The sequence below is a fragment of the Carassius auratus genome, chromosome 22 (genome assembly GCF_003368295.1).
Source record: "Carassius auratus strain Wakin chromosome 22, ASM336829v1, whole genome shotgun sequence".
Classification (NCBI taxonomy): domain Eukaryota; kingdom Metazoa; phylum Chordata; class Actinopteri; order Cypriniformes; family Cyprinidae; genus Carassius; species Carassius auratus.
The window spans coordinates 20,945,038-20,964,967 of record NC_039264.1 but is presented as its reverse complement, the minus strand read 5'-3'; the positions used below and the strand labels follow the sequence as shown (position 1 = coordinate 20,964,967).

At 36.3% G+C, this 19,930-nt stretch overlaps 2 protein-coding genes across 5 annotated transcripts; one reads left to right on the top strand and one right to left on the bottom strand.

Annotated features, from left to right (window-relative positions):
* Nucleotides 1-996: 996 nt before the first annotated feature.
* Nucleotides 997-11,947, bottom strand: LOC113040526 (uncharacterized). Its single transcript, XM_026198845.1, has 7 exons — nucleotides 11,030-11,947; nucleotides 5,123-5,224; nucleotides 4,905-5,005; nucleotides 3,439-3,684; nucleotides 3,243-3,334; nucleotides 2,265-2,433; nucleotides 997-1,039 (listed from the first exon to the last, which is right to left on the bottom strand). The coding sequence occupies exons 1-7, from the start codon at nucleotides 11,729-11,731 to the stop codon at nucleotides 997-999; spliced, it is 1,455 nt and encodes a 484-aa protein (XP_026054630.1). The 5' UTR covers nucleotides 11,732-11,947.
* Nucleotides 11,948-12,469: 522 nt separating this feature from the next.
* LOC113039992 (CD276 antigen) lies at nucleotides 12,470-19,226 on the top strand. Of its 4 annotated transcripts, XR_003275125.1 has the most exons (6): nucleotides 12,470-12,605; nucleotides 13,098-13,138; nucleotides 13,237-13,560; nucleotides 15,182-15,293; nucleotides 17,039-17,191; nucleotides 17,743-19,218. XR_003275125.1 is itself a non-coding variant. In XM_026198172.1 (5 exons), the coding sequence occupies exons 1-4, from the start codon at nucleotides 12,595-12,597 to the stop codon at nucleotides 15,289-15,291; spliced, it is 486 nt and encodes a 161-aa protein (XP_026053957.1). In that variant the 5' UTR covers nucleotides 12,470-12,594; the 3' UTR covers nucleotides 15,292-15,328; nucleotides 17,743-19,219. The 4 variants fall into 4 exon arrangements, 3 of the variants coding, with proteins under 3 accessions (XP_026053957.1, XP_026053956.1, XP_026053958.1); XM_026198172.1 differs by lacking the exon at nucleotides 17,039-17,191 and having other exon boundaries at nucleotides 15,182-15,328; nucleotides 17,743-19,219; XM_026198171.1 differs by lacking the exon at nucleotides 17,039-17,191 and having other exon boundaries at nucleotides 17,743-19,216.
* Nucleotides 19,227-19,930: the final 704 nt, after the last annotated feature.

Genomic DNA, 19,930 nt, shown 5'->3' with positions numbered 1-19,930 from the left:
CACATTCGATCTATATTTCTCAATCTTGATACCTAGATTGAGATTTTCTAGATTCTTTGTTCATTGGTGAAAGTGTATTATTTATTTTAGGGATGCACAATGTATAAGTACCATAGCAGTTATCATTAAGAAAAAAAAAGTTACTTTTTTTTCTTTTTATGTTCACACTCAATTTCTCAAACAGATTTTTTTCATTTAGCGGTAAACAATATTGTTTTATTTGTAAATGCTCATCTTCCCTGTTTTTACTTCAACACCGTTAAATGTAATCTTTAGAAAATCCATTTTTCATCATGTACATTTATGTTTGTTATAATGCTGTGATGCATTATAGAATTTTAAAATCTGTTTCTTTTTATCAGCCCAAAACACAAAAATAATCAACTTAATTGTATTGTAATATTGGTGCATTTGTTTTTTAAAACAAACCTCTTATAGGTTGGGTTATCTTGACCTTCTGACCATTTTGGAAAAACAAGATCTGGTGCCTCTGCCAATCAGTGCTTTTAAGAAATACGGTCTTCCATTAAAGACAAAGGCAGCATGTAAACTTTTTTCCAAGCATTTATGGGGGTAAGCTGGCATACACGGCATGCAAAAGCTGTTAAACGCACTACCCGCCTCCCTGAAGGGTAAGAAAGTTTAAATAAGGCAAGTTTGCACTCAAACCAATGTCTGAAAGTGATGGAAAAAATAATATGAAAGAAAGAAAAAAGACAGGTCACAACGTACTTGGCTCTGTTGGAGCTAGGCTTGGATCTCTTGTATGTCTTGTAGAAAACTGGGGGCTTCCCTCCTCAGTCTGTTGCTGTAAAACGACCCAAAGGGGTCTTTGCTCTTGGCCTCTGGAGGTGAAGTGGAGTATGTCTTTTCTAAACAGGCACAGAGGGGGCAACTCTTTCTCCAGAGGTCCTCGGATGCCTAGCTGGAGCTTCCTGAAGAGAGCGGCCTGAGCGAGGCCTGGGTTCATGATTGGACAGTTTCGAAACAGACTGTTCATTCAACACAGTCCCATTCTTGTTTTTGGCTTGCAGCGTTCCTAGAGTCAGAAGGGACAAGAACAAAGAGGTTACAGTTAAACTCTAGCTGAGTGAGACAACACCCTGTCCAAAACTGGCACAGGTTCAGCTCTTTAATATTCAGAAAAGCTACAAAGCAACCTTAGCATAAAGTAATTAAATATTCATGATCTAACAGTAAATCATAGTCGGAATCTTACATTTCTAAGAACCAACATCAGTATGAATAAACTAATAGGTACTACTCATATTATGGTGACTTTGGATGCTCTAGGCATAAGTAGCAACACTCTGCCATAGTAGGATTTGTAATATCACCACTGATGTACCAATAATTGTTATGATCTAATTAATATTTATGAGCCGTACTATGGTGAAGGCTCAATTCATGAATAGTAAGTAAAATGAATGACAGCTCCTAGAAGGTTTTGAGGCAATGTCAGTATAACCTATTTCATATTTATGAGCCAAGACTAGATTGTTCTATGGTCAAACTTTGCTTCATGAATATTAATTAGGTAGCATGACTGGTTGGTCAGTATGACCTCATTTGTATTTATGAGCCAAGACATCATTCCAGGTGGTATGATCCAACATAACCACAAATACATGATAGTCAGAATACGTAATAATTATGACCTCCAAATTTGCCATGTAGGAATTGAACTTCACTAACTCTTTACCAACGTCAGTATGGCCAAATGAATGAAAATGAATCCTGGTGAAACTTCTTTTTGAGAATATTAATTAGACAAGTAAAAATAATTAGCATTTATGGTCCAACACTTTGCTATAGTAAGATTTGTATAATATCACCAATGATGTTATTATGGCCTAATGAAATATTTACAATCCCTACTACAAGGAAGGTTTGCCTCATGAATATTAATTAGGTAACAAGCAGAGACATTCTTTGATTCACTCTAGGACTGTTATAAAACCAATGTCAGATCCAATTTATATTTATCAGCCAAAACTTTGCCATAGAAGCATTTGTAAAAAAATATGATCAGATGAATATTTATGAGCCTACTATGAAAGTGAAAGTGACGTGACATGTGGCCAAGTATGGTGACCCAAACTCAGAATTAGTGCTCTGCATTTATCCCATCCATAGTGCACACACACACACACACACATGGAGTAGTGGGCAGCCATTTTTGCCGAAGTGCCCAGGGAGCAGTTAGGCATTCAGTGCCTTGCTCAAGGCACCTCAGTCGTGGTAATTTAAGGTTGGAGAGAGACCATCTCACCTTAGAGACGTCACCGACAGAACCGGTTGACTTTAATTTGCGCTCTTCCAGTGAAACGTGCGCTGTGTCCTCTGAAGTGGACGACCTCTGTGCCTCTTTCACCGGAGAGTGGCCTTGTGTCCCTTCGGTTTCCTCTTCCTCCAGTTCCCCTGGATCCAGGCCTAAGATGAAATGGTGAAATAATAAAAAAGGAAACTCTAGGATTTTACAAGCAGCACAAACTTCTCCAAACAACTGTTTTTTTTTTTCTCTCTTTATGCAGTCCCCAGTACATATAAAACGGCCTTATTGACCGAATATCATTCCTCCACCTTGGTGGAGGTCACATCAGCCATGAAACGGGGCTAAATCGCCCAATTCCCCAGAGACGTGGAACTAGACAGAGTATAAGAGAGAAAGCCAGCGAGAAGCAGGACCATTTTTAACAGATCCATAAAGTTAAGCATTTGTTTATTTATCAGCGATCTGAAGCCAGGAAAACTCTGACGCCGTCCAATATTATGTAGAGCAGGGAGTGAAGGAGGGTCAAAGGATAGGAGACAGCTGCGAGATGTTAAACATACTGCCCCAAGCACAATGGAGAGAGACAAAGCTGATCATTAAAGGTACTAAGAGATGCAGGGACTTCGAAAAGCCACAAAATAAGGGCATTTTCCCTCATTAGCTTCTTGATAATCTACAGCAGATATCTCAGCCAAAGTTTACGGTTTACTTTAACTGCTTCTTTTGTTTAACGATCCAACTCATTAGGGAAAACCCAAGTCGCTTTCTGAATTATGCGGATAGTCATGCTATATTGTCTTTGTGCTTTTGGCAAGAATTAGTATGAAGTCAATTTCATTTGAAATTTATGGTTGAGTTTATTCTATAGGTTTAAGTTTTCTAAGGAAAATGTGTGGGTTGCATGCAATATCCAGCACCAAAGTATAAAATATTATATTAACGATACGTAAATAAGACAGGGATGTACCTCTATGGATCTTGAACGAAGAGCTTTCAGACGCGCCCGTATGGTTCTCATCATGGCAGAGAAGAGTATCCGATGCTCTTTTGGGTCTCCATCTGAAACAAATAAACACAGACGTTATAAAACCCACTCGATCAAACCGAAATCTCCAGCTCTAGATCAGGGACACAGACCAGCACGCCATGGCTCAGATTCTCACCTGCTGTTTCCTGTGAAGTCTCTCCCCGGGGTGGGAGTTTGACATTGGGCTCTGAAACCGGGCGTCTCGGACACCTTATTGGATGTCCTGTTCCCCTGCATGGGGCTGATTTTGATCGGTTGTCTGTTCATTTTAAAACTGATCAGTCCACGTGTGGCTCCTCTGGGAATGTTATCCGAGCAGGTGCGTGTCCGTGAGCCCGGTGAAAGATCCCGCCGCTCACCGCTGAGAGACGGCCTGATGGGTCTGCAAGAGAGAAATGGACACAGATACAAATAAAATGTGTCATTATGCAACTGTTAATTATGTTTTGCTCTCTAAAAGTCTGAAATGTTGTATGCACTCTTTTGTTTTTTGTTATTTGTCATCCTTTCATAGCAAAATGTTGAAAATGCAGAAAATCGAAGGCAGTGTATAAATGAAATACATAGAAATAAATGACACAGCGTGAGGTTGTATTTATTTTTTTAACTTGCAAAAATTTCAGACTCAGTGTGCAAAAACCTTAAATGCAGGTGAGATCCTTGTTACAATATAATTATATAGATAATTTTGCCCGCATTATCATCTTGCTAAAACGAACCGTTAAGTCTGACTCCTTAAAATATACACACTTTAATACTTGGAGTAGGGAATTGTTTTGGTTCTGAACTTTACAGATGAAAAATAGTACCTCGCAGCTCAAAAGTTTGGAACGAATAAGATTTTCTTGATGTTTGTGATTTGTCTTTTGCCATGTCTTTTGCCCTCCAAGGCTGCATTTATTTTTAAAAAATAAAATAAAAATCAGGGAAATATTATTACATTTTAAAATAACTGTTTTCTAACAGAATTTATTTTCAAATGTTATTCTTTTCTGTGTTTCAAAGTTGAAGTCCACTCAAAAGTTAAAAGTAACAAAAAAAAGTCAAGGATGCATTAAAATTTATTCAAATTGAAAGTAAAGATATATATGAGGTTTCAAAAGACTTTTATTTTGAAAAAATATGTGGTTCTTTTGAATGTTCTATTCATCAAAGAATTCTGAAAAAAAAAAAAAAAACTGCATTATAGTTTTCATGAAAATATTAAGCTGGAAAAAAACTGCTTTCAACATTAATAATAAGAGTCCTTAATAATAATTTAGCAACAATAATAACTGAGCCAGTATATTAAAATAATTCCCAATTGATCATGTGACACTGAGGAAATTCTGCTTTGAATCACAGGAATAAATTGGATTTTAAAATCTATCACAATAGAAAACAGTTAATTTAAATAGTAATAATATTTCACAATATAACCATTTCACTGCATTTGTAATCAAATAAATGCAGCCTTGGAGAATATAGACACAGGATTATAAAAATGATAATTCCTAGTGTAACAGTGAATCTAGTCTGAACACACACACACATCTTTCAAAGTGAATAAACAGCTCCATCTAGTGACACTTTCCAAACGTTCCCGGTTTACCGAGGTCTTACCTCAAAGATTCACTCCTCTGAGAATCTCTCCGCAGCACATTTCCATTAGAACTGCATTTCTGAAGCGTTCTTCCATTCAGAGCGACCGAACCCCACTGCTTCTGTGAGACGAGACGTATTTAAACTAAAAGAGCTGCTTTACATGAAAAAAGGCTGAGATGAGACACATATTTCCAGGCCGATTCTATGGACATCAGTGCAGATGAGGGCTTTATTACCGCGTGTGAGCTGCTGTCCTGCAGTCGAGACAGTGGAGACTGCATGTCGAGACACAGATCTGACGGCTGCTTCTTTTTGGGGATCTTGAACGGGACTGCCATCTACAACAAATACAACAACTGTTGGGGCATTCAAACTATAACAGACTTTTTAAGCATTTCACTTTTACACCGTGATAAATCAGCGTAAGGCACTACAGCAAACAGAGTGTATTTTTAGGAATTTGTACAAACATTATATACACACTTTTTATAAGACCAAGTAAAGAGCAGTAAAGGAATAATTGGAATGATTTAAAGAAAAAAAAAAAGCATTAATACATCTATATGTTCTTTAAAAAATGTCTAGGAAGCGCACAATTAATTGCATTTATGACATTTCTTCTTAATTAATTTTACATAAATTAATAAAATGCCATTTTTACTTAAAATGACTTTTACTTTCACCTGCAAAACATACACGTGCTTAAAAAAAAAAATATGTGAAGATGCTTGTTTGCTGAGGAACTGATCAAAAATAAAGTGAGTTGATGCTTAAAACAACAATATCTGTCAATGAGTTCAAAAATATAAATGTTGTTTAAAAAAAATAATAATAATAATTACACCAATGACAGATATTTGCTCTTGTTTTGGCAAAAACTCAAATAATTTTGTTAAATGTCTCAGAAAACAAGACTGCTTATCTCTATTCTCAAGTAAATATATCTTTCATGATTTAGGAATAAATATATTCCTAAATCATATTTAAATAATATATATATATATATATGAACAGTAGACTGTTTAAAAAAGTTATATGACCATCTTACAATCAAAATCGCACAGTACATCATAAAATCGTATATATCAGAAATAATAATCACAATAAAAGTGTCTCGAAGCTCTTAGAGCTCGTGAATGTGATTATTGTAACTCAGTTTAAACATGTAAGTTAAGTTAGCATTGGCTGCTAGGCTCCAGGGCCATTAATATTAGACAGTTAGAGCTGATATTAGCTTCATAAACGCCATACTTACAGCACACAGCTGTCTGAGACTCGCTCTAGAAATATCAGGCATGGGCTATGAACGGGTGAAGGCACTGCTAAAGTATTCTGGACAGCAGAATAGCAATAAGTGAACTAAGAAGTGGGCATCCCTTCTTCTGTTTATGTGCGACGTTCTTCCCAATTCTTCTTCTTCTTCTGCAGTTTTGGCGGTTGGCGGGTAAATAATCTGAAAAGTTACAGCGCCATCTGGTGTACATTCTGAGAAATATTCAAGCTTCATATGTGCGACGACATTCAAACATATCAGGAGAGAGAGAGAGAGAGAGAGAGAGAGACTTTGACTTTTAAGGTCTCTTTATTACAAAAAAAAGTTTAAAAATTATAAATTGCCATCAATTTTTCTTTTTTTTTTTTCTTTTTTTTTTTTTTTTTTTTTTTTTTTTTTTTTTTTTTTCGACAGCATATTAAAACAAACATTCCTCAAACATAAAAAATCAAAACTTCATCAGAGTCAACTTCACAAATGCATTGATTAACTTCCCATTTATATTTAAACATCTGCAGATCATTTATCAACTTATAATAGCTATACTCTATACTAATACGGGATTTTATTAATCCCCTCAATATTAAAATAGCATTAGTTGATCCCTTTTCGTTTAGTTTACTTTTCCTTGACAACCATATAGCCATCTTTGCTTGCCCAAATAAAAAGTTTAATAGAACATGACTCCTCATTTTACTTTTGCTATATTTTGGGCCAAAAATAAACCTTTCAGGTGTGAATACTTCCCCTAGAGCTTGACACCACTCTTCAATTTTATCTAATATTGGTTGTAATCTTTCACAATTAAAGAATAAGTGGAAAACAGTTTCTTGAGTTCCACAAAAAGGACAGCCCTCCTGGACTTGTGGATCGAGGTGTGCTCTGTGTCTGTTTGTGGCTATTATACCATGCACAATCCTCCATTGTAAGTCTCCAGTTCTTTTCTCAATAGGAGGTTTGTACAAGGTCCTCCAGCAGCCTTTAGGGGAAACACCTGACCCAAAAAACTCCTGCCACTTCGACTCCTTCACATTCTGAAGTTGAAGAAGATGAGATACCTTTACACACAATCCATAAAGATCTTTCTTTCCAGCAAGTCTAAAAAGTCCCGGCTGGGGTGTCTTAAAAGAAAGCAGACCATTTTCCATTTCTTCCCATGTTCTAAAATCAGCAGAAAAAATTAGGTCCGGGAAGACAGGAAGCTCTTCCTCTTCAGCCGGTGTCTCTAATAACAGTCTATAATCGGGTGGTAAAAACTCAAAGATTTGATTCAACAGTCTGTCTGCCACTCTGACTGATCTCATACCCAGTTTTAAAGCCAAATGTTCAGCAGAAATCCATCCTTTTTCAGAAACAAAATGTCCAATTTTGGTCATATTTGCAGTCCACAGCATTTTTCTGAGGGATCCTGATTTAAAAGCATCTAGATCCAGTGATGCATTAAAAAACAGTGGTTCTTCTCTCAGCCATAGCCCCTTCACACCATTTGGTTCTCGAGAGAAACTGAAACAATTCCATATATTTAACATTGATCTGTAAAAAGTTGTCAATCCTGTCAGGTTTAGCTTTTCAGTGTCCATCAGAAACAGATGTCGGTCTAATCCCATATTTCCTGCTCTCTTCAAAAGGGCACAGGCTGTCCCAGTCCAGCTTACATCTTCATCATACAGGAGTCTCTGAGCCGCCTGAAGTCTAAAAGCTCTGACTCTGGATTTAATGTCCACCAACCCTTGTCCTCCTTCCTGTGTTGGCAGATAGAGCACTGGTGCCTTCAGCCAATGTTGTCCTGACCAGAAGAAATCCACCAGGCACTTTTGAATTCTTCTTACCAGGTCTTCCGGAGGCTCTAAAATCATCATTTTATGCCACAACGATGATGCGATCAGGTTATTACAGACCAGGGTTCTCCCCCTATAGGACAGCTGGGGCAGCAACCATTTCCAGTGAGACAACCGAGCACACACTTTTTCCACCAGTCCTTCCCAATTTTTATTTTTATATTTATCTGTCCCTAGAAAAACACCTAAATATTTAAACCCTTCTCTCCCCCACTTCAATCCACCAGGTAATGATGGACTAATAAAATCTTGGCCACACCACAAAGCATCACATTTTTGCCAGTTAACTTTGGCTGAAGACGCATTCCCATAACATTCCAAAGCCAACTTTACACACTCAACATCATTTTGATTACTAATTAAAACAGTGACGTCATCCGCATATGCAGAGAGCTTGATAGGACACTTAAAATCCAATGTATTGACCTGTAGACCTGTCAGCTGTCTTCTCAGTCTGCATAGTAAAGGTTCTATGGCTATACTATACAACTGACCGGAGATAGGACAGCCTTGCCGAATTCCTCGTTTGACTTTCACAGGAATACTGAGGCCACCAGCCATTTTAATCATGCATGTGGCTCCAGCATACAGTAGTTTTATTTTGGAGATAAAAATGTCTCCAAAACCAAAAGCTTTTAAGGTATCAAAAAGAAAAAGATGGTTAACTCTGTCAAAAGCTTTTTCTTGGTCTAAAGACAGAAAACCTATATTAGTTTTACTGTAAGAGGCAAAGTCAAAAATGTCCCGTACCAGATGTAAGTTATCTTGTATCGATCTATTTTTTATACAATATGACTGATCTTTATGTATTATTGTATGCAGTACATTATTTACCCTATTGGCCAAACATTTTGAAAAAATTTTATAATCGGAACCTAAGATTGCTACAGGTCTCCAGTTCTTTAAAAATGTCAGGTCACCCTTTTTAGGGAGAAGTGTAAGAACTGCCCGCTGACAACTGAGAGGAAGCACAGCTTCTATGATACATTTCTTGATTACCTCAAAATAATCAGCACCAATAACATTCCAAAAAAACTTATAAAATTCAGCAGGTAGTCCATCCAGTCCTGGGGTACGTCCTGAGGAAAGTCCCATAACAGCATCAGTGAGCTCTTCAAAAGTGATTTCAGTGTCTAAAGATTGTCTGTGTTCCAATGTTAAAACAGGAAGATCTTGAAACAGTTGATTTCTGCACTGTTCATCTGAGTCGTCATCATCATACAGATTAGAATAAAAATCCACAGCAAGTTTCCGCATCACTATAGGGTCTGAAGTATTATGTCCATTGTTGTCCTTTAAAATGTACATCTGCTTTTCTTGACCTGCTTTTCGCTCCAAATTAAAAAAATAAGAAGAAGGTCCGTCCATATCTCTTATCGTTGCAAAACGGCTTCTTACAAGTGCTCCTTTTACTTTCTCATTTAAAAAGGAGCTTAGCTGATTTTTCTTTTCAATCCATAGATCTTGTAGATTCCCAGCATCAGTATCATTCATTTTCTTTTCAATGTCCATGATTTCCTTTTCCAACCACTCCAAAGTCTTTGTCAGAACTAAAGAGGAATGAGATGTATATTGTTGACAGAACCCTCTAATGTGCACCTTGCCGACTTCCCACCATTGAATAACACTTTCATAGGTACACTTTTCACTTTTCCAAGCCTCCCAAAAACATTTAAAATTCTCACAAAAAAGCTTATCATCCAAGAGTTTGGCATTGAAATGCCAGTAATAACTCCTATGCTTTCTTTCAGTTAGTATATACTCAACTGTAATAAGCTTATGGTCAGAAAAAACTATTGGGGTGATGGCTGTATTAACAATCATATTTCTCATATTGTGTGATATATAAAATCTATCCAAACGTGCAGCAGAAACACTTCCATTACCGACTTTCATCCATGTATACTGCCGTACTGATGAATTTTGTTCTCTCCATACATCTGAGAATTTAAAATTTTTTATAATATTAGCTAAAGATATACTTGACTTTGGATGAGGTTCTTCTCCAATCCTATCTTGTGTAGAGTCTAAAGTGCAGTTCCAATCTCCACCTAGTACAATAACATCACCATCCTGCTGCTGTTTTAAAAAGTGCTCTAGTTTAATAAAAAACTGTACTCTGTCTTCTCCTATATTAGGAGCGTAGATGTTTACAAACAAAAATTCCAAATTTCTAATCTCAGCTCTTACAGCCAATAATCTCCCTGGTACCACTTCATGTTCTGATAATATTTTTGTTTTGAGAACAGGGGAAAAAAGCACAGCTACTCCTGCACTTACATTAGTCCCATGACTAAGAATTCTTTCACCTTCCCACCACAAACCCCAATCAGCCTCATTATTTTGATTACTATGGGTTTCTTGCAAAAAAACCACACTCAAATCTTTCAATCGAATTATTTCTGATAGTAAACTAATTTTCTTTCCATCCCTCATTCCATTTACATTAATTGATCCCACCCGCAAGATCTCCATAAGCAAAGGGAAAAAGAAGAGGAAAGAACAGAAAGACATAGAAATGTTAAAAGCCATTAAGATTTCGTTTTTCCCCTCGCTTTCCCTGTCTTTTTGCCTTGTCTAAGGCCAGTAAGATGTTTTTTTAGACGATACCGCTTCTGTTGTGAGAGCTCATCAATGCTATTCACCTTCCTAGCCCACATCACCGAAGCAGTAAATTTCTCAATATCAGGAAAATAATGACTTACTTCAACACCAGCTTTACCTTTAGTTTTATCCAGAAATGCATTAATTTCTTCAACAGTGTACAAATCTTGATCCGTTCCTCTCGAGCCCTCAGTCCACTGTTCCTCATCTACTCCATCATCTGTATACTGGGATAAACTGTCCACCTCCTCAACCATATTTTCCTCTAAGTTGTCAGCCTGTGCCACATCCTTAACTTCACACACATTTTCCACACCACTCCGTGCCTCTCTCTTTTCAATCCCATCTGTCACATCTCCATGTTTATCAGGGACAGAACTACATCCAGCTTGCTCCACACTCACAGCACATACATTAATCTCACTCACCTCCTGTATCTTCCCCTCCTCTGTAGGCCCTTCATCCTGCTCTTCAGTTCCCTGTTCTTCACTTTCACTCTTTCGCTGTTCAGTATCATTTACATCCTCACGAGAAGTAGATGCACGTTGGTCATCTTTATGCGGACATGCAAAACGTTTGTGACCCAGGAGTCCGCATTCATAGCACTTTAGGTTCTCAGTGCTAGCGTAAACCATGTATGAATTCTCCCCGTGATTAACACGGAAAGAGACCTCTAACGTACGTTCCGGTGAATTCAAAAACATAAAGACTTGGCGTCTAAACGAGAGGACGTGTTTAAGCGCATTATTTTTACATCCAAGCGGAATCATTCTTACAGGGCTGGTGATCTTTCCAAACCTCTGCAGTTCTTTCGTGATAGTCTCGTTAGTTATAAACGGCGGAACATTTGAAATGATGATCTTGGTTGCTGGAGCGGATAGCGGGGTTATCGTAACAAACGCTTCCCTTACCCATATTCCGCTCACAGTCAACTGGTTAACATGAGAGTCTGATTTTAAAAACACAACGACAGCCTTGTTCATCCGCGAAGCAGAAATGATATTATCAAACCCCACTTGCTCTCCTATAACCAAAAGCAGCTCTTCCACTGTCACCCCGGCCTCTGGTACACACTTACAACCATTCCGGAGTGACAGAGTTGGCGTTCCTTGCACGGGAACAGACGCCATTCCGGCGTCTGAAAGACCGCACCACCAGAACAAAAACCTTTTGTTTTTACTATTTGTTAACTAAACAGCGAGGGGAAAAAATAAAAAAGTGGGAGAAAAAAAAAAATAAGTTTGAAAACAAAGATTCCACAATCAATCTCACAGCCACGCTCCGCTCGCTCCACAAACGCCCACGCCCACGCATACGCACGAGAGAGAGAGAGAGAGAGAGAGAGAGAGAGACCAAAACTTGAAAATGAAAGATGAAAATATAAAAATAGAAACCGATTTAAAATGATAGCCCAATAAAAACTAGTATTTCGGTGATACTAAAATAACAGTCGGACAAAAAGCAGCATTGGCTGATTCATATGTCCATATTAATAATATAATATAATATATATATATATATATATATATATATATATATATATATATATATATATATATATATATATATATATATATTAACTAAATTAGCACCTTGGCTCATATCTTTCATAGTGGAAATAGGTATATGCGTTGTGGTTTTATTGATACAATTATGTTTTCGTTTTTGCAGAGTAGCTCTTTATTGTTGATTTATTAGACGAAGGAATAAATACGTGTTCATTGTCGTGTAAAAAATATATATCTATATAATTAATAAAGTATAATTTTTCTTTTGTATATAACCATAGACGCGTTTGTATCAGTTTATTTTATTATTTATTATTATTATTCAGTAAAGACCGTTGAGTAAACAACTTAATCTGCGCATGCGCAGTTGACTGGCTGCAAGTAATACAGTATAACGAACAGGCTTTACTTTTTATATTACAGCTAAAATGTCATCATCTTTTTTCAAATAACTATCTGTTTACATTTATTTAAATTCGTGCATCATGCTCAAAAGGTACGTTGTGCTGAAATCGTCGTCGTCCAGCAGTAGTCATCTTTATTCACTGACCTTGAGGAGAAAGACTCGTCGAAAGTTAAGATTAGCTCGAGGCTTAGTGTTACCTAAGCGTCAGTCTCTAACGTTATATATACAGTGTCAATTAAATGTCGATACTATTACAACGATAGCGTGTCCTGAATATTACCAGGAACAGAGAAATGTAATTTCTAGTGCACTGTTTAAAATTATGCGTTTGCTTGCGCCGTTAATTCGAAGAACTAAGTTAACGCTTGTTGAACATAAACAAAACTAGAATTCATGAAAACAAATTAAAGTGAATAAAGTGTTAGTGCGGATATTAATGCTTATATACTTATTTATATTTATGTGTTTATATTATTATCTGATGTCAAACTTGCAGCAGTTAATTATAGTTGAATCCATCAAATACACACACACACACACACACATATATATATATATCTGTGTGATGTTTGTTTTTCGCAGTGTGCTGCTCATCTGTTTCTTTATTCTACTTTTGAATGAAGGTAAACACATACCATTGCAGATTTTTTTAAAAATAAAATTTAAAGTCAATATCAACTCTCTTTCATGTGTTCCTGGTCTCTCTCTGCTGTTGTTTCAGCGTCTGTCCAGGAAGTAGTAGTTCAGGGTTTTATCGGAGGTTCTGCAGTTTTGCCGTGCCATCCTGGGAACAGAAGTCTTGCAGGCATCAATGCACACTGGAGATATGATGACAGGAAGAATGTTTATGACATACTAAATGGCATAGCGATGACTAAGGAGCAGGACCCAGAGTACAAGGGCAGAACTGTAACGTTCCCTGCAGAGTATTCGAAGGGAAACTTCTCCCTCAAGCTCGGGAGTCTTCAGAAAAGTGATGAAGGGTCGTACTGCTGCTTCATCCCCGAGCTTGGTCTCAACGAATGCGTAAATCTTCAAGTCAAAGGTGTGATGAAATGGATGCTATAATTTGCTATTAAAAATCTATGAATCGTATTTAAGTGTAGTGAAGTGAGGTAAGGTGAAGTGTGTATACCCCTCCCCCCCACCAAAAAAAAAAAAAAAAAATTAGCTCAGTTTAATGTTTAAAGGCAACTGCACAGTGAGCTTTTCATAGGATGACCTTATAAATTTAAACACTGGTGCTTAGGGGTGTGCGATATATATCGTCTGCGATAATATCATAATTGTTGTTTTAAGGATGTGCGATTTGACATAATTGAGCATTTTGCAAAGACCTTTCAAAACACCCCTACAGAGTGCACACATGTATTACTTGAAGCGCATTTAGAGTGTTCTTTAGAGCGTGTTCTTGATACAATTAGAAGGATCACAAATTCAAGACATGGGGACAGAACACGTAAATATTTATATAACTGCATATAGTTAATCAATGTCACACAAAAAACAAAAATTACCACGCTTACAAATGTAATATAGATTTTTTTTACAACAGTTAAAAAAAACCAGTAAGATAAAGAAACTTACATTTTAGAAACCATATTTTCAGTTTTTGGCTATTTCTACAACAAAAATAATTCCGAACACAGTCACAATGCTGTTTTGCGTCTCTGAGCAACATGACAGCGTTTTGTTCCTGAATGAATCATTTAAATGATTCGTTCAATAGAAATGACTCACTTGTTAACAGTGACTTGTTGCCACCTACTTGTAGTTTTAATTTTGCATTTGAAGTTTAAGATACCAGCAAAATATCAACCAATTATTGCTATCAATAAAATCCTAGAAAATACTGAGGGATAATTTTTTGTCAATATCGCACACCCCTACTGGTGCTCGGTGACACTATCAGGCAGGGATACCCGTAATACGCCGTTTATTGAAGAAGTGTACTGTGATGGAGAAATTCAGAACAGCAGGTTCTGAAAGAGACCAAAAAAACAAAAAAACAACAACACAACAAACGTCTATAATAATTTGACAAATAAAATAATAAATTCTGAAACAAAACCAAAAATAAATAAACTAATAATAATGATGAAAAAAAAAAAAGTTTGCCAAACACACAGATTATGAAACCAAATAGCAAATCTGGCAAAACTGTAAAAAAAAAACAAAAAAAAAAAAACAGCCTGACAAACAAAGTAACACAAGTATTTGAGCAAAATATCTAATTATAATAAACAACATAAATATTAATACAAAATAACCAGAGCTGTGTTTCCCAAAAGCATCATTAGCTGTATGATGAAACATAAATCTGGTAAAGAAGTAACATGTTTTACAAACAAAATAATTCCCATAACAGTAACCATGCAAAACTAAATCTGAAATCCAAATGTGAATTCAGTAAGTAAAAACTGAAAATACAATTGCCTAGGAGGTGGAAGACAGAAGGAGTGGAGCGGTTTGAGGGTTTGGGAAACCTATTTGGAAACAATTATTCTTGCACTTCCATTTGATATAATTTGTGGCACAGAAATGACACACTTCACCTGTAGTGTTTGAGTGCATTTCCTGATGATGTGCAACTGTGAAGTGCAGTGAGTGTGTACTAACCCACATGCTACTTTTTTCATTCATCTTTCATTATTTTTATGTTGTAGAGAAACCAATAGGAATCCAAAAGCCAGGCTCTAATGGTGGAGTTGAAACCACAGCAGGGAGGATTGTATCTCTGTTAATTCCCCTCTTCTCTGTTACTCTTCAGCTCTGAGTGTGAGTGTGACCGCTTAGAGTGTGCTTCAATTAAAGTGAGGCTTGACTTTGCATTATTACTATTTTCTGTTCTATACTTAAAGGGGGGGTGAAATGCTCGTTTTCACTCAATATCCTGTTAATCTTGAGTACCTATAGAGTATAGTACTGTATCCTTCATAACTCCAAAAAGTATTTAGTTTTATTATATTCATAAGAGAAAGATAGTCTGTACCGATTTTTCCCGGAAAAACACGACCGACTGGAGGCGTGACGTGAGGGCGGAGCTAAAGAATCACGAGCGCCAGTTGCGTTGAGAGCGTTTGGAAGCTGTGACAGCTGTGAAGGCTGAAACTGAACGAGAGCAGCAGCAGCAACGACTCGCTCCAAGCGGGGCTCGAACCCGGGTCTCCGATGGGAGGCGGACGCACTAACAAGGAGGCAGAGATATTTTAAGCAGTTTTACTCACCGCCTGTGGTTCCAACACACAATCGTGACCCTTTTTCGTTGGGATTGCATCATCCTTAAGAAATAAACGATACGCAAATCCGTCGTCAAACTGGGCTTTGTTTGTAAAACAAGCATTTTGCAGGGTTGTCTTGCCCTGGCAACCAAAAACACTCTCCTTTTTTGTGACATTTCGCGACGCTCTCGCTCTGATCAGTGAAGTCTGTTGTGCTCTCAGTGCTCTGCTATACGGGAGCGCGCGCACTTCCGGCAAACGTGCCCTTAAGACCCATATAAGGAAATTCCGCTCCATCTAACGTCACACAGAGCCATACTCGAAAAAAACTTTCTGAAACTTGTGACAAACCGGAAGGAGTATTTTTGGAACAGAAATACTCCTTCAAACATACAACTTAATTTTTGAAACTTTGTCCATGTTTAGCATGGGAATCCAACTCTTTAAGAGTGTAAAAAACTCAGTATGCATGAAATAGCATTTCACCCCCCCCTTTAATGAACCAGAGTAGGAACCACAGAATTACATTGCATCTAGTTCTCCACAGCATTGTTTCTAGCATCTAGATATAATTGTGGAAAACATTTAGAAATGCACCCAAACACATATTACATATCACATATCAGACCAGTTATAATCAGGGTAGATAATAGGGGTCAGTGGTTGTTCTTACACAGCTTGAGTAGCAAGTTCATGTATCTCAGAGAAATTAAAACTGCCAGTAAGGTGACAGCAAGTGAATGTTAATGCGTGAGTCATTGAGATTCAACCGATTCATTTAAATGGCTTATTTATTCAGAAACCAAGCATTTGACTGTGTTAATGAGTGAATCACCGAATCATTTATTCAACTGATTCATTCAAAAAGCTGATTCGTTCAATAAGTGAACACAGTCGAGTGCTCAGAGATGCAAAACAGTGCTGTGATCTTTGTTTAGAACTATTGCAGTTAGCAAAATTAAGCAAAAACAAGCAATATTATGTCTAAAAAGTCATTTATTGTTTTACTGAACTTGTATACAATGATTATGTAATGTGTTCATGCATCTGCAGAAAAACCGTACTCTTTGTGTGATATAGATTAAGTTAACTAGGCCTATTTTTTATAGATGAAAGAAATGAAGAAAAAAACATTCGGAAAAATTTTGGCCATTTAAACAATTTAAAATGCCTGGAAACATTTTGAGTTTTAAAAGACTAATAAATTAAAGTGCGTGCACTCTTTGTGTGATTTGCTGATATGGCCTACTTGATAACGTCAGATTGCACATCATTACAACAACATTTTCCATATCATTGCAGATGAAGCTATATAATGCACACCTCAGCCTCAACTCCCCGGTTGTGCGACACGCACTTGTTTGTGCATGAGCAAAGCTATTTTTAGGAGTCTAACTTGAAAACGCCAGACCACTGATTCGTCAAACTAGTCTATGTTCTTCCAACTATTTTATAGTAAGTAACGAATATACTCTTCTAAATATATCTATGAATATATCTCCGAAATGTAAAAGTATACATTTTAATTAGGAAATGTGGTGGAGTAAAGTACATGTAGTACCAAGTATTTTAATGAAGTATTTTTTACTTACTTACGTTACATTACACCACTGCTAGAGGTGCACGATAAATATCGGCCGATAATTACATCAGGTGCGTGATTTCACATAGAGCAGCAGTTACTACACAGAGCCGTTGTTAACTGACAAGCTGTGCAAATCCACACTGATAATGAATGTGGATTTACTGAAGAGATGTGCATTAATTATCGGCAGATATTTATTGTGCACCCCTAGTAGATGCCATAAGCACAGTCTGTTCATTGGACTCTATTAAAGAAGATTCAGACATGGCAAATATGTCTTTCCAGAAACTTTCCAGTGGATAAAACCAATAAATGACATTGATTAAGACACAAACTCTTTCCTATTCACATGAAACAAATTAAATAAAAAATGGCGTCTAACCTGACAACGTTTGTTTTTTGTTTTGTTTTTGTTTTTCAGGAATCCTGAAGGTTTGATAAAACGTGACTTGTATTGGATTGTATTTAGTTATAAAGACCTCACCTGCTTCAGGCTGATCCGTTTCAATGCAGTGTATGCAGTAGCTTTATTTATTTGTTTATTTAATATAAAATAATTATATTTGTATTTAATTTAATATTCAAGTTATTTAATTTAGTTTAATATGTATATGTTGAATTGATTAAACTAGTTGTGTAACAGTGCTATGCTACCTGTAATGCAAATAATTTGTGTTTAGAAAAATATGTTGTGTTGTTTATATATATATATTTAGTTCTTCTCACAACTGCTTGAGCTTTCTTGAATAAATATAGATGATTATAATCATGCGTTCTCTGAAGAAGTTTAAAAATCTTTTTTTATTCTCTCGCAGCTTTACTACACTTATCTGTCCACCAAGGAACCGCTTTCCGTGTCATTTTTCCCTTACTTTTTGGAATCGATTCTGATGCTGCTTCTAGTATTACTGCACATACTTTTTCATTAAGGATTTCAATATCTTGATTTGAATCAATTGCAGCCATTTTGTCCTTGCACAATTCCTCAAATTTAGCCCAATTTTCTTTTTCAAATACCAATTTTCCTCCTCTTTGAGTTATAGTTCTATCTGCCTCTATATCTAATGTTATTACTATTGTGTAATGATCACTCCCAATACTAGATTCCCCCAAAGCATCCCAATTACACATGAACTTCCTTTAATTTATCTTATTCCAATTTTTTTACATGGGTTATAATAATTTATAATAACTATCTCCTGTCCTCTACTCCATATTCCCAAAACATTATATTCTTGATCCCTTCCCTTTCCAAGTATTCTATATGAAATTCTTTTTTAAATAAATGTTGCACACCCACCACCAATCCTTTCTTCCCTATCTTGCCGTACTATACTACATCCCCCTGTATAACAAAATCTAAACAATCATCCAAGTTTCTTGAACACATATTACATACGGTTTTATAATTAAATCTTCAATAAAATGCTTGAACTCCTGTCCATTTGCTATCAGAGATCTTGCATTCCACTGAATTATTGAAATCATCTATATGCATTACACATATGTTTCTTGACTTGATCTTATCTCCAATTCATCTCTGACTTCTTCCCAGGTCAAGCCTGTCATTCCAAGATGCCATATTGCTGCTATTACAATTAACTGAGTCTTCTGTGTTTTTGATTCAATCCCAGCTGTACTATTTATAACTCCTACAATAAATGTCACTATTTTTTTCTTTTCAATCATCATAAATTCTCCCGGAACTTTGTTTACTTCAATTGCAACCCCTGACTGACCTCTTTGCTCTTTAGTTTGTCCTTTAACCTGTTTTGCTGCCTCTGCATATGTTAGCTTCTTCTCCACCCTTCTTTTCTGAATATCAATTTCCATTTTCAATACTTCACACCCCCTGAATGCTGCACTATGTGCCTCTCCACAGTTGCAACATTTTGGTTGCACACCTTCCTTACACTTGCCATATTCATGGTTTTCTATCCCTACTATCTCCTTAATTTTGAGAGTTTTTTTTTTTTTTTTTTTTTTTGCTTGCTCTTCTTTATTACATCCAATTAGCAGATTCCCAGAGACAAACAAAATAACAAATTCTAACATTAAACAACTAATAATAATGAAAAAGTCTGACAACCAACCAGATTATAAAATAATACTATTAATAACCAGTTGGACAAACAAAATAGCAGATTATAAAGCAAAATAACCAGAAGCAAAACAATTCATGTCTTGTGTTAAGAGTAGTCCTTGCTCCATTTTATCTTTCTACCTTCCACAACTGAAACTGTAGAGTCATTGGGGGGTTACTGAGATAAAAATAAGTTCATCTGGTCAAACGATCTCAACAAGACAGCCTCCATTTTGCAACACGTTGTAGTAAAGCAGTTTTTCTAAGCCACTTACATCTTATAATAAGCATGCATTATTTTACATTTAAAAATATTTGTCAAAACTACTCTTTTCTAAGTGCACCTTCTCTATATGAGTCAACATTTATCAGTATTTGATATTTGATGAAGTGCTATGTGGCAAATTTATTGACAAACATTCAGTGCCATTTAAGATTTACTGGAATATTATTAATAATTAATTTAGTTAAGATTTTGAATACTAATAAATATGTTTTCTGTATTAGATTTAATTTTAAAGTTTTA

Coding starts and splice junctions, on each gene's coding strand:
- LOC113039992 (XM_026198172.1), top strand. Junction 13,139..13,236: donor TATTCTACTTTTGAATGAAG/GTAAACACATAC, acceptor CTGTTGTTTCAG/CGTCTGTCCAGGAAGTAGTA. Junction 13,561..15,181: donor CGTAAATCTTCAAGTCAAAG/GTGTGATGAAAT, acceptor TTTATGTTGTAG/AGAAACCAATAGGAATCCAA.
- LOC113040526 (XM_026198845.1), bottom strand. CDS start 11,731: ATGGCGTCTGTTCCCGTGCAAGGAACGCCAACTCTGTCACTCCGGAAT. Junction 5,225..11,029: donor AGGAGGGGAAGATACAGGAG/GTGAGTGAGATT, acceptor TATTTGTTGTAG/ATGGCAGTCCCGTTCAAGAT. Junction 3,335..3,438: donor GACTTCACAGGAAACAGCAG/GTGAGAATCTGA, acceptor TATTTGTTTCAG/ATGGAGACCCAAAAGAGCAT.